The sequence below is a fragment of the Notolabrus celidotus genome, chromosome 5 (genome assembly GCF_009762535.1).
Source record: "Notolabrus celidotus isolate fNotCel1 chromosome 5, fNotCel1.pri, whole genome shotgun sequence".
Classification (NCBI taxonomy): domain Eukaryota; kingdom Metazoa; phylum Chordata; class Actinopteri; order Labriformes; family Labridae; genus Notolabrus; species Notolabrus celidotus.
Genome location: NC_048276.1, coordinates 14,911,142 through 14,923,240, shown reverse-complemented (window position 1 = coordinate 14,923,240; position 12,099 = coordinate 14,911,142). Strand labels below are relative to the sequence as shown.

Sequence of the window (12,099 nt, the reverse complement as noted above, 5' to 3'; positions counted from 1 at the left end):
TAATGATGACTTTGACTAATCAAGTGACAGTGAGGCAGCATGTATGACACCATGATCCTGATATTGAAGCAGTTAAAACAGGATTCAGTCATCACTGACTGTTGTTTAAATGAGAGGGACTCTTTCCATTGTAACAGGTCAAAATATGTTTTGAGCATGAGCCTCCACCTTGCACTCCTGGATGTTTGAAGTGCTTTGTTTTCTCCCATATTTACAGGTCAGTGTGGCCCCGTGTAAACAACTCTATTTGCATGTTTGGTCTGAGTTGTCTTTGCACGCTCGGGTTCGCACAGTCTAATAATAACAAGAAACATGGCAGCCAGCTGACCACATGGTATCACATACTTTATCACTTTTGAGCTGTCAAACGGATGGGGGAGGGGGCTTGGCTTGGCCTGCTACTGAAGTATTTATTTTCACACATTACTGCGAGTTGATATTAACTGTTTACGGCTGAGGAGCAAAGAGAGAAATAACATGACAGGCTTGGAGATAATCAGTCATAAGGTTATGAGGTATATGTCAACAGCCTCACCCAAATAAGACTTTGACCTGAATACAGCCAGTATACTCAGTGTATACTAGTACAGATACTGATGAGATATTTAAGCAGAAACCTCTGGATTTTGGGTGTTTGGTTGTGTTGAATTTCCGGCTCAGGAGGGCCTTATATATTATCTAGTGCTCCTTAGTGAGAAATATCTCTGTCTTATAGTTCCAATCAGGTGTGTCCTCACATAGCATGTGAAAAAAATAAGAAAATAAAAGAAATGTATCTATGAGTAAAGAAAGTACTTCTATAGAAGCTGTTATTAGCCTAATTATGTGTCTGAGTGTAACTTCTGTTGTCTAAGATCAATATCATAAAGCTGTAATTCATTTAAATGCTTCATTAACCTTTGTAGATGTTTTTTTTTCTCTGTTTAAGAGATGGCACAGAAAAGGCTTCGAAACTGTTGCACACTCCGACTAAAACTGGAGTTTATTCAAAGTGCACAAGACAGACTTCATCAGTTGTTGTACAAAAACACCTCTTAAAGTGTGGGCTTCAACAAATGAAATCTGATCGTCAGGTTCGATTCAGTAAAAATCAGAGTCGACTGAATCCTTCTGAGAAATCACTCTCACCTGACGACTTGTCTCCTCTAATCCCTTTCCCTAATGCACAGTTAATCCACTTCTCTGTCCACAGCAACTTTGCTGAAGTTTGACATCTTTTCAGACTTTCTGATGAGCAGTATGGCTCCGTCTTGATTACACTCCTTTGTTTCACAGTAATGATGATAGATCTGAGCAGCACACTGAGTTATGTTCAGCAGCTATGAAAAGGATCGCAAGTGTGACCGCTTTTCACACAGAGCTCTGATGGAGCTCAGCTGATGAATGAAAAAATATGCCACCTACTGACACATTAAATAGTGATAGAGAAAGAGGTCAAACTGAAGTGCTTTAAGGACTTGGTACATTAACTATTTCTTCTCTGCAATTTCATGTAGCCGAAAGAAATCAGTGACAGTTTAAGATACATGATTCATTCAATTCAAAAGAGTAGAACGCCATATTTTAACCAAGTTTAATGATCAACCAACTCAAACATTTACCAAATGGTGCTTTCAGTCCAAGAAGGAACTGTTTAAAATTGTATCCAAAAGCCAAAGTATACCATTAGATTATGAGATGCCTTATATAGAACAGATTAATGGCTTTCCAATGCATGTTTGACTAAATCTACATGACTGCAGTTAATCCCTGCGTCATGCATTGTATTCAGTCATCCAATAAAGTTGAAGTGATATTTCAAACAGGTTTATCACAGAATTTGAAGATAGAAAAGTGCTTTATGTCAGCAGAATGATATTCAAATGTTAACAAGTAGAATTATTAAATTATAGATAATATCTCGTTTAAGGGAGCTGGGCATATAAATATATGTTAATAACATTGAGTTGTGTTTGTTGGTACTTACTCCCATTCTGTGCGGGAGGATGGACAGGGGCCACCGAAGTCAGAAAGGTTGTCCATACTCACTCCCTTTCCCAGCCAGGCCCTTTCTGAATTCTTATATGTCCCATCCGCGCTGACCTCGTCTGAGCACTCTTTTGGAAAAACCTATCGGGGTCCAGCTGCCCACCGCCTCCTCGAATTCACCAATGAAACGTCAAAACCTGTGTAACAACGACAAAAAAAAAAAGATTACAGCATCAAAGTGGGCATGCTGTTGAGGCCAACAGCTGTGTTGCATTAAGTCATTCTGAGGGTTCTGCATTAAACAGCAAACAGGAACACCCTCCATTCATCTGCAAAACTCTCCTCTCGTCCAGCCTTTCTAAATTGTACTACAAGGCCTGAAAATGTTTTGCAGGATAACCCATTAATAATACAATGTAAAGCACATGAACAATCTTCAGCTGCTACCTGGGTACAGTATTCCATCATTAAAGAAGTGCTTTTGCACAGGAGGAGCTCCCCTGACCTAGAAAAACGTCTAGAGCAGAAAGCTCTTTTGATAACCCAGCATTAAAAAGAGAGCGTAGAACAGCCACCTCCTTCACATACCCTGTGTTAAACAAGCTTCAACAACACAGAGCAAGCACCTCTATATCAACCATAAGACATTGCAGTAAGAAGCCTTGGCTTGCATACAAGTGTATATATTAAACTGTATGCATTTATGATACACATATTCCTAATGTGGTTCACAGAAACAACATCAATTTCAGCGGTCTATAACAGTTTTGTGGTCTCGTCTCTATTCAACTGTGAGTGATGCACAAAAGAAGCCTCAAGGGGAAAAGACCGGTTATTGCATTTTCCATCGTTTTCAATTATGATGAGAACAGTTGTCAGAGAGGGAATACTTTCATGGAAATTAAAGAGTGATGAGGTGCAACCCTGAATAATTAACTATTGAAAATGTTATAAGTTTCTGCTTAACTAAAGAAACATTCTACACTTAACTTTAAACTAGTTTGAGCTGAAAAGCAGAGTATTGTGTCTTTCTGTAAGGAGAATTCATTCAGTACTTGCATTGAAATGGTATAATGATTTTACTGTTGTAGGTTTTCTTATTAACAATGCATCACTATTTCATGTAGATATTAAATGCAAAACTTAAATATGCAGCTGTACTATTTTCTATGTTGTCAATGACACTTTGTCTTTTACTATCACTTGCTACATGCACTGGCCCAATTCTGTTTTTTGCTTAAATCCCAACCATTAGGCGGCTGTGTTGTAAATCATCTCCTGATATTTGGCTCTTCCACTTAAATTCAACAACAACAACAACAGCAACAGTGACAGGAAGAAGTATCACTTGCACATATCGACTTAGAGAAACAAGCAGAGTAATGACAGGCCCAATATATGGCCTTGGTGACAATACATCAAGTATTGCGTGTGGTATAGCAACCCCCTTTGTTGTGATGTGTATTATGTTTCCAGATTGTTGTCAATACACAGCAAAGTAAAAAAAAAAAAGATTATTTTAAGCTTGTCTTTGAGCATAAATTCAGTGAGTCACTACTGCCAACATAGCAACAGCCACAAACCACCATAACACTATCACTGGTAAGAATGGCTCCAATTGATGCAGTCAACAGAAGGATGGATGAAGGCATGGATGGATGGATGAATAAATCAATCAATAAATGAATTCATGAATTAATAATTGACAGACAGAAGGATCTAAGGATGGGTGGACGAATGGACAGAAGGATCTATGGATGGATGGATGGATCTATGGATGGTTTGAAGGATCTATGGATGGATGGAAAGAAGGATCTATGGTTGGATGAATGGAAAGAAGAGTCTATGGATGCATAGATGGATGGATGGACGGAAGTGAATCAATAGATGGATGGATGAATGGATCATAATAACTAGAAGGGTGGGGGAATGGATTAATGAATGAACGAATGAATGAATGGATGGACGGATGAATGGATAGTTGGAAAGAACAATGAATGGTTTAATTAATGTAACAATTAATGAAAGGATGGCCGGATTGATAGATGGATGGATAGATTAAATTATAAATTGTTCTATAGAGGAAATTATAACTGGATGGATGGATGGATGGATGGATGGATGGATGGATGGATGGATGGATGGATGGATGGTCGGATGGTCGGATGGATGGATTGACGGACGGATGGACGGATGGACGGACCGACTACAAAGCCATCCCTTTCTGAAAAATGTTCCTACCCCTTGTAGTCATTTTAATGTTACTGCTGAAGATGTCTTTAGATCGTTCTGGGTCTGTTCGTATCTTCTGCTAATGAAAACAAAGAGAACCTATTCTAATATGCAAGATGTCTTTAGAATACTTCTTTAGGTTTTGGAGATTTAAAACCTGAAGTGTATGGAATAAAAACTATAAAGTGTTATACAGTCATCAGTCTTTATGTTAAAAGTAACCACTGCAAGCTATAATCATGTCCCTTATACTTTGATCTACTGAAGGAAAATATAAATGCATGCTTAAAACTGGCACTTGATATCATAGTTTTGTTACCTTTATATGTTCCTGCTTTGGATCCAACAGATGGTAGTATTGCTGTTTTCTGATTTCCTTCCCTCTGTCACAAACTCTGCTATTAACACCTCTTGTAGTTGCTTCACAGTAAATTCTTTCCAGGAAAATCTAAAAAAAAATCCTGTTGTGCGGGGTTGTTTTATGGTTTTTGCTCTTATTAGTTGCTTCATTACTCTTAAAGACTCATTCCAGTTCTTTGTGTGACACACTAAAATCACTCGTAGACATCTAAATATATCAAATGGAGAGCACACAGTTAAGGGAACATTCCTGGAGGACTTTTATTGTGAAGCAGCAAGCACCGGGGAACAAAACATTCTTCCACCATGTCATCAATAGAGAATGCTCATGAACAACAGCCCTGCCTCTATGATTCACTTTTTAATGACAATATTTATCCCTAATGTAGCATGTAGCATTTAAAATGAGACTAAGTATTTGACTCAAACACAGTATTTTTCCATCCAATCTACCAATTAAAGCATGAACACAGTCTTCTCTGAATTTCACAACTGTTTCACATTGACCCTAAACATATACCTAAATACCCTAAATTGCTCTGCAGTATCAATTTCATTCGTGGTTGGTTTTTAAGTTTCCAATGTAACAATCTAACAATTTGTTTTTGATTGGTAGATCAATGTAAAATAGTTAGATCTCAACGTAATAATTAATCTATCCATGTCATCTATGTTGCACATGAGGTCACTCCACCTTCATGTTTAGCTAGTTCAAAGACTGTTCGTCATGGTGGTCTGACTTAGCCAGACTGTGCATTGCTTAAACCAACACAATTCAAGTCTGTCTTTTATTTACACATTTAATTAAAGTAAATAAACCCCCTGTCTGCAAGAGGTGATAAGCAGGAAATGCAGTGGGGAGACATTGTCCACTGGATGCTCAAGTATGTCTAAAATACTTCAATAAAAATTTAAGCTGTTTAATGTTTTTTTAGCCCATCTCAAGTTAAATGCTCTGTAACGTGCTCCTGATATTCTTTTCATGTCCAGCAAGAAAAACTTTGCTATCGCTGAGAAAAACAGCTAAGCTTAATCAGAAACATAACTTCTGCAGCATTATCTGCAGTTGCTGCCAAACTACTGTTTAGACAAACAGCTGAATTCCAGAGGGAAACTGAGGCCTCTTTTTCCAAGAATCTGAGTTCCTGAAATGTAATACATTGACAAAATGCTTTTGGTGCTTGCTGATGAAATACAACAAAGCTTACATCCCAGAAAAGCAACATAATCAATGACGCTAGCATTTACAGTAAATAGTAGATTCTGAAAATTAACTTATTTGAGGTGCATTAAATCCCTCATCATGCTGCTATACCTTATACATATCATTACTCTGATGTGCTGTGTAAAATGAAACCTCCCATATCAGCCTGCATTCTTGGAACATATTGAGGTTAAACCACACCTTAAAAGGTTAACACCTAGAAAACACCAGAGTCCGGTTACACTTGTGCACTCAGGTATTTAAAGCCCATAACAAGAAACCTGAACTCATGACAGAAGTCACACACTCAAGTTCAAGTTCAAGACCAAACTGAGTGTAAACAGACAGAGGAAGGGGAAACACCTCCACTCTGAAAAGGAGAACTGAATGAAGAAAACAAAGAGGAAACTCACTGTAAGGCATGTAAGGTGTCAAACTTAAAAAAGTATTGGTTGCATTTATTATTAACCTAATGGATATATCACTCATTTGTCATTTTGTTGCATACACTTTGTTTCCTAAAGCAAACAGTCCCAGTAAATCTAAGTTTGAAACAATATTGCAATACTTATCATCCAGCATATTCATAAAGCCAAGCAGTTGTTCAAATGTAATCCTTTGATCAACAACACTATATCCGCATAGAGGGCAACATTCTGGTCATGTTGTAAAAGAGACAGTCAGTTAGAGTGTCAATTTTTGAAAAAGTAAATACTCACAAGGGTGTAATGGTGGGCTATTCTTTCCTATTATTTTTGAAACTGGATATTTATTCATGTAATCACAACAATATCTGCCAAGCTACACTTACAGAGAGTAAACATCTGCCGGTTTAGTATGATGGATTACAGCTCTTAAGAAAACAGGCTGTGATAGATACCATCAGTAACTTCATAATAGTCATGGCTCATTGAAGCCTGACCACATATGAGGAAAGCTGCCAGCAGATATTCAGCTGTTTGTCAAAGACAAAATACCTGCTTTGCTCCAGTGATCGAGGTGTGACCTGCGAGCCTGCCTGCATCATCATGTCAGGAGGGCAGATGCAATGATTTCTGTCATGTGATTTAATAAGATTCTAGAAGCTTTAGTGTCACGCCAATTGTTGACAGTTGTGGGAGGGAATCTTTTGCGGGTTGGCTCCATTTGAAAAGGGTTAATACCTTAAACAAAAAATATCAAACATAATAAAATTGAAATATTGTACAAATATAGTAAAATAAAATTCAATAAAAACTGTTGCAAAGTAAGCCATAATACAATAAGAATAAATTGCCAACATTTTTTAAAAGATATGTAGATCAGAAAATATGAAGAAATATACAGAAAACACATCTTAGATACGCATCTCATTTGATGTAAAATACGTAAGCAGAGAGAATGCATTATGATGAGACATGGAGTGTCGTCTCACCAACAGCTTAAAGCATAATTTTCTGCCTTGTAATCTCTCAGTTGTTTTAAAATCATGCAGTAGATAAGAGCCAACCCAAGACTTTTTTTCCCCTCGTGACGCTTAGATTTGTTTAGCCGGCGTTGAGTGGATATGTCATACAAGCCCTGCAGTTTATCTTTAATCTGCTGCAAGCCCAAAGACTTAAGAAACCTAGTGCGTTGATTTGGATCATATTGGAAAAGTGCTGTGTAATTAACATGCCTGCAATTTATTCTTCGAGTCACTAATTAGAATTACGTCTTGCACAATTACTATGCATCCAGAAAAAGCCAGGTTATAAATTATTCAACCTGAATTCTCTGGTTCCTTTGAGCTCTTAACGGAGCAAGATTAAATAAATTTGTCAACTGTCAGAGATTTTACCAAACTATTTATCAGAGAGGCAGCCTCCATCACTGTGGACCATTTGCAACCCTGTCACCTCTCTTTTTAGCCTCTCCAATCAGCACCAAAAAGAGAACTTACACAACTCTTCAATTGCTCCTGCAATAAATCAATGCAAGTTCAGCTCTTCAGACTTGCTCCTGATTATTTATGGATTTCCCTGTGGTTTAAAGTTGTTTATTGTAATGTTTTCATATCTTCATTTTTAATGCTAGCAACCCCCAAACTGTAGACTATTTTCTTTTTAAGCTTTGCCTGAATTTTATGATTCAAAGGGTCTGCTGGTTCAGAAAATGCCTTTCAAAACACTATTTCTCAAATCTTTTTCTAGAAGCCTAAAAAACCCTTGTAAATTTATATAAAAACCATATTGAGCCCACCAGCTGCCATTGCAAAGGATATGGTCAGCGAAGGTGACTCATGCCACCGATACATCATCATTAAAAAAAGTTGAACCACATCCAAAATCAACAGCTCCGGCATTGGCAGCAGTTTCCAGAAACACACACTCTAAATTTAAGCTAAAGGCCATGTCTGATGATTAAAACCATAAAAATGCACAAAACCACTTCATGCCATGAATAAACATTGCTTTCAAAAGGGAAACAGGCTTAGGTGTAAATAATGGTTTCATTTATAGTTAATAAATTATTCAGCAAAGCAATATTTCAACACAAAGTACAAGACATACACGTCCTGTGAAAAAGTTGAGTGCTGGATCAAACATCATGACATTTATGTCCTCAGACTGAGAGCTCATTATGAACCTAATTGATGTAATTCATTGTTTAATTTTTTGGGCTGTTTGCATAACAACTCAATTAGTTGTTAATCTTTTAACTGTATGAGTAGAACTCATAGAGCCATACGTGATTACTTTTTAAAACTGCTTGTTTGAAATATCTGCCTCCTTAAAAATATCCAGCTAGAGAGCTCACAGTGCTTCTGCTGCTCTGGGGCTGATTGATACATTTAAGCTTCTTGCTAATACAATCCCAGAGTCTGGGGTTGTGGCTGCTACTGTCTGCTTGTTCAAAAGTTTACATTGCCTGACCACCTCCACTTGCATCTGGTTTTGAGCCAACCACTCAAATTGTCAGGTAAACATTAACTGAGCCTGGACAAGCTTAGTTTCATTCAATCTGGAAAGGTTTGTATCAACATCTATCTAGGTCTGGTTGCTTTAGCTTTGAGTGCACATACTCTGAAATAATTTTGGTTAAGAATAGCCTACTGTTCATTAGTTGCATAGCCAGGGCGTGGCCGGGCTAGCGAAAGTCATTGGCCAGCCTGGAAGTCCTAAACCATGATTGGCTTTTTGCCTTATCAGAGGCAGTATAGTGGGCACTATGCTGCATGCTGCTAGTAGCTTCTTTGCAGTAAACTGTTTCTTTTCCCTTTTTTTTTGTTTCTTTTTGAGTCCCTAAATAATTAAGTTTAGAATATTTAAAATGTTGCCACTCTGTTCAGTAACATTTTAAAGTAAAAAAAAAATGACATACAAGAACATAACCTTCTTCTAAGTGGAGATAACACTGCTAGGTTTGGGGTAAGCCCTTAATGTTCAACACACCTGGCCACCCACACAAGTCTGTGCCCTAGTTTGGCCACCCCAGTCCAAAAAGTCTGGCAGCACCACTGCTGTTGGATTAGTTTTTCTTCACCCCACATTAAACATAAGAGGGAATATGTGATCTGGATGTGCAATAACTTGACAGCATAACCCACCAAACATACAATGCATTTTACATGTTCACTTCTATAGCATATGGGTAAAATCCATCTACTAATCATCTACTCCATGTTAAAGAATGCTCTAACTTCCTTAATGGGGTAAGCAAACAGGAAGCATTTCTATTGGTCCCACACCTACAAGAAAACAGTGGGAAGGCCCATAAGTGCACTCAACGACCTCTTAAAGTTCCCAGTATGTATATGCAAGTAATTCATCCACACTTCATCATCAGAGGAAGCCTCTTTATCAAGTAACTGCAAATTAGGAACACAAAATACCTTGTTCAAAAACAAGCAGCAGGTCCGTCAGAGAAATGTGAACTCCAGCAGACTTAAAACTGCCAGGTTGGGTAACATCAGCCTGACCTGAGCCTGCTGAGAAATTATTTAAGGATTTCTTTTCCGGTGACATTTAGCATTTGGTAATCTAGTGTCTTGCAGGAGACAATGACGAAAATCTCTTCAGTGTTTTGCCATGAATGTCATCAGCAGTAGTTCAACGGAAGAAAAAAAAATAGGTTATTCCAACCTTGCAACCAGGGCACTAGATAACTGTGAGCTGAAAACATGCAAGCAGCATTCAAGAGCGCAGTGTGCGTAACGCTGCTAATACAGGCAGAATATAGCCTATATAAACACCTCCAGCCTGCACAGTCTTGGTCGCCCACAAAATGATAAACTGGGTCTTTTATGGGGCAAATCACACGGCTGACCACCCTTTGCTTTGATGTGGAAAGAGGCCACTCATGAACTTTGATGTTATAAACAGTGCAAACGGGTGGCAACATTTTGTGCGCTCCACTGTCAGAATGACGCAAAACTGAGAGCTTAAATGAATCTCACGTACCTTGGCACCGGGTCTCCAACAGAAATAAAGATCCACACTTTACTTTTATCGAGTGAGACATTTTTTTAAACTACAACATAGCAAGTAAGCACAACTAGCAGCGTGTGACAAACCGAGCACTGAAAGCGTTAAATTGCATAACAACACCGAAGTTAATAACCGAAGGTGAGCTGTCGGTAGTTTACGCCGGGCTGATTTGTCAACAACGCACAATAAAATCTCCCTTTCCTGGTCTCTTGCTAGTTGCAGACTATGTCCGTGTATTTTCCAGGCACTGTACTCCACATCCTCCGCTGGCAGTGGCTTGTAAACAGGACCGAGTGGCTGAGAGCAGAGAAAGTAGGTCAGCTGGTAGCTCAATACTCGGCGAGCGATGGCAGCAACATAAGCAGTCGGCTGTGCAACACAACTGAAAGAAACCTGTAGTGACCGGGAGGAGGGGGCGCACTGTAATCTTTAACACGTGCTAAAATCATAATAGCACCCTACCTTATGGTCACTCCGAGCTCTGTTAGAGAAAACCATATTTATGTGTTGTAAAAAAGTGATTGCGACGCAGCTTGTGCAGTTGAGTCTACAACTTGGAGCTTGACAAGTAGCCTTTAATCTAGTAAGACAACTCTACATTTATCAAGAGAGGAAAGCAGGGGGTTGACATGATGGAAAATGCACATTAAATGATCAGGTATGGTGCTTTCGTGCTGTCAAAAGGTATTTCCCATGTGGAGGAGGCGAGTTGAAAGGGTGTCTCCTCCCTGCCTGCAAGACGCACCAGATTAGCCAGTCTGATCCTGTTTTTATAAACCATTTATTCAAGTTTTGAAGGAGGGCTAACATGACACTAAATTAAAACAAGAAGCTGAGGGCTTTTGTTTTCTGTTCAAGTGGGCTACTTCCCCACTTCCCATGTTGTTGTATTCTTTTTTTTTTTTTTACAACTTCCTGGTTTCCTCAGCTGAAGTCCCAAATGTGGGTCAGCAGTCTGCATGACTAATTTCAAGGGCTCATAATGGACCAGCTCCAAATATTTTGCTTCTGTTAAATGATAACACAAATGGCTACAGATGCAGACTTAAAACAAGAATTTAGAACCTTTAAAAATGTCAAAGACAAATGAAAGTGAGCATTTATGACAGTCTGTTTACTTCAAGGAGCTGTGGAGATAGTCAGGAGGGGGAAACTTTAGACTCTATAACAACCATATCAGTCTTTGACTGTCATAATCACAACCGTGTTAATCATTCCACTGTTAATCTAATTAAACAGTCCCCACTGAGTCCACACAGTATGTGAACAATTACAGGTAAGTCATGAATTTGATTAAGTTTTGTTTTCAGACACCACAGGTAGGAACACTACCGCCACTGATACTTATAACAGTGGTCATTTGGCTGAGATTGGGGATTCTGAATAGGTAAGTCAATCATAGATGTCAATCAATTTATAACAACACAAACTTAAATGTGCTCCCATGTTTTTCCTTTAACTCCACTGCTCAATTTAACTCCAAATTTTACAGCTCACATTTCCAAAGTCAAGTAGAAAGATGGACATTTTCGCAATAGTTATTTAGCTGTGTCAACTCTAATAAATAACTTAGCAAACCTTGTTTTTAACAAGGATTGAGTTAAACTTATGAGTGTAACATTTTAAAAAAAGTTGAATAGAAAATCACCCTTCATGTGTCAACAAGCTATTCTAGTTGCAACTTATTTCTATCTGTTTCTATTAATTGCCCTCAGTTAGTTAGTAAGCTATTTAGCATGGCTACACTCTCAGGATGACATAAACAGGTAGGTGTCTAGCAGGCAAATTCAAAACAACAATATTGGTTAAAAACTAACTCAATGGTTGGTTTGAATATCAATAATTTTGTAGATATGCCGTCTTCAGAGTCAAATGAAAATTGTAGTG

General features: G+C 38.3%; 1 protein-coding gene across 3 annotated transcripts in view; it reads right to left on the bottom strand.

Annotated features, from left to right (window-relative positions):
• The window catches only part of npas2 (neuronal PAS domain protein 2), a 51,656-nt gene that overhangs the window by 18,960 nt on the left and 20,597 nt on the right, over positions 1 to 12,099 (bottom strand). Inside the window, exons 1-2 of one of the 3 annotated variants that reach the window (XM_034684616.1) lie at positions 10,186 to 10,612; positions 1,967 to 2,165 (exon numbers count right to left, since the gene is read on the bottom strand). In XM_034684616.1, coding sequence (XP_034540507.1) covers positions 1,967 to 2,022 — 56 coding nt within the window. In that variant the 5' untranslated portion in view covers positions 2,023 to 2,165; positions 10,186 to 10,612. Of the gene's footprint in view, positions 1 to 1,966; positions 2,166 to 10,185; positions 10,613 to 12,099 lie in introns of those variants that run through there. The other 2 variants (XM_034684617.1, XM_034684615.1) reach the window with 2 other exon arrangements.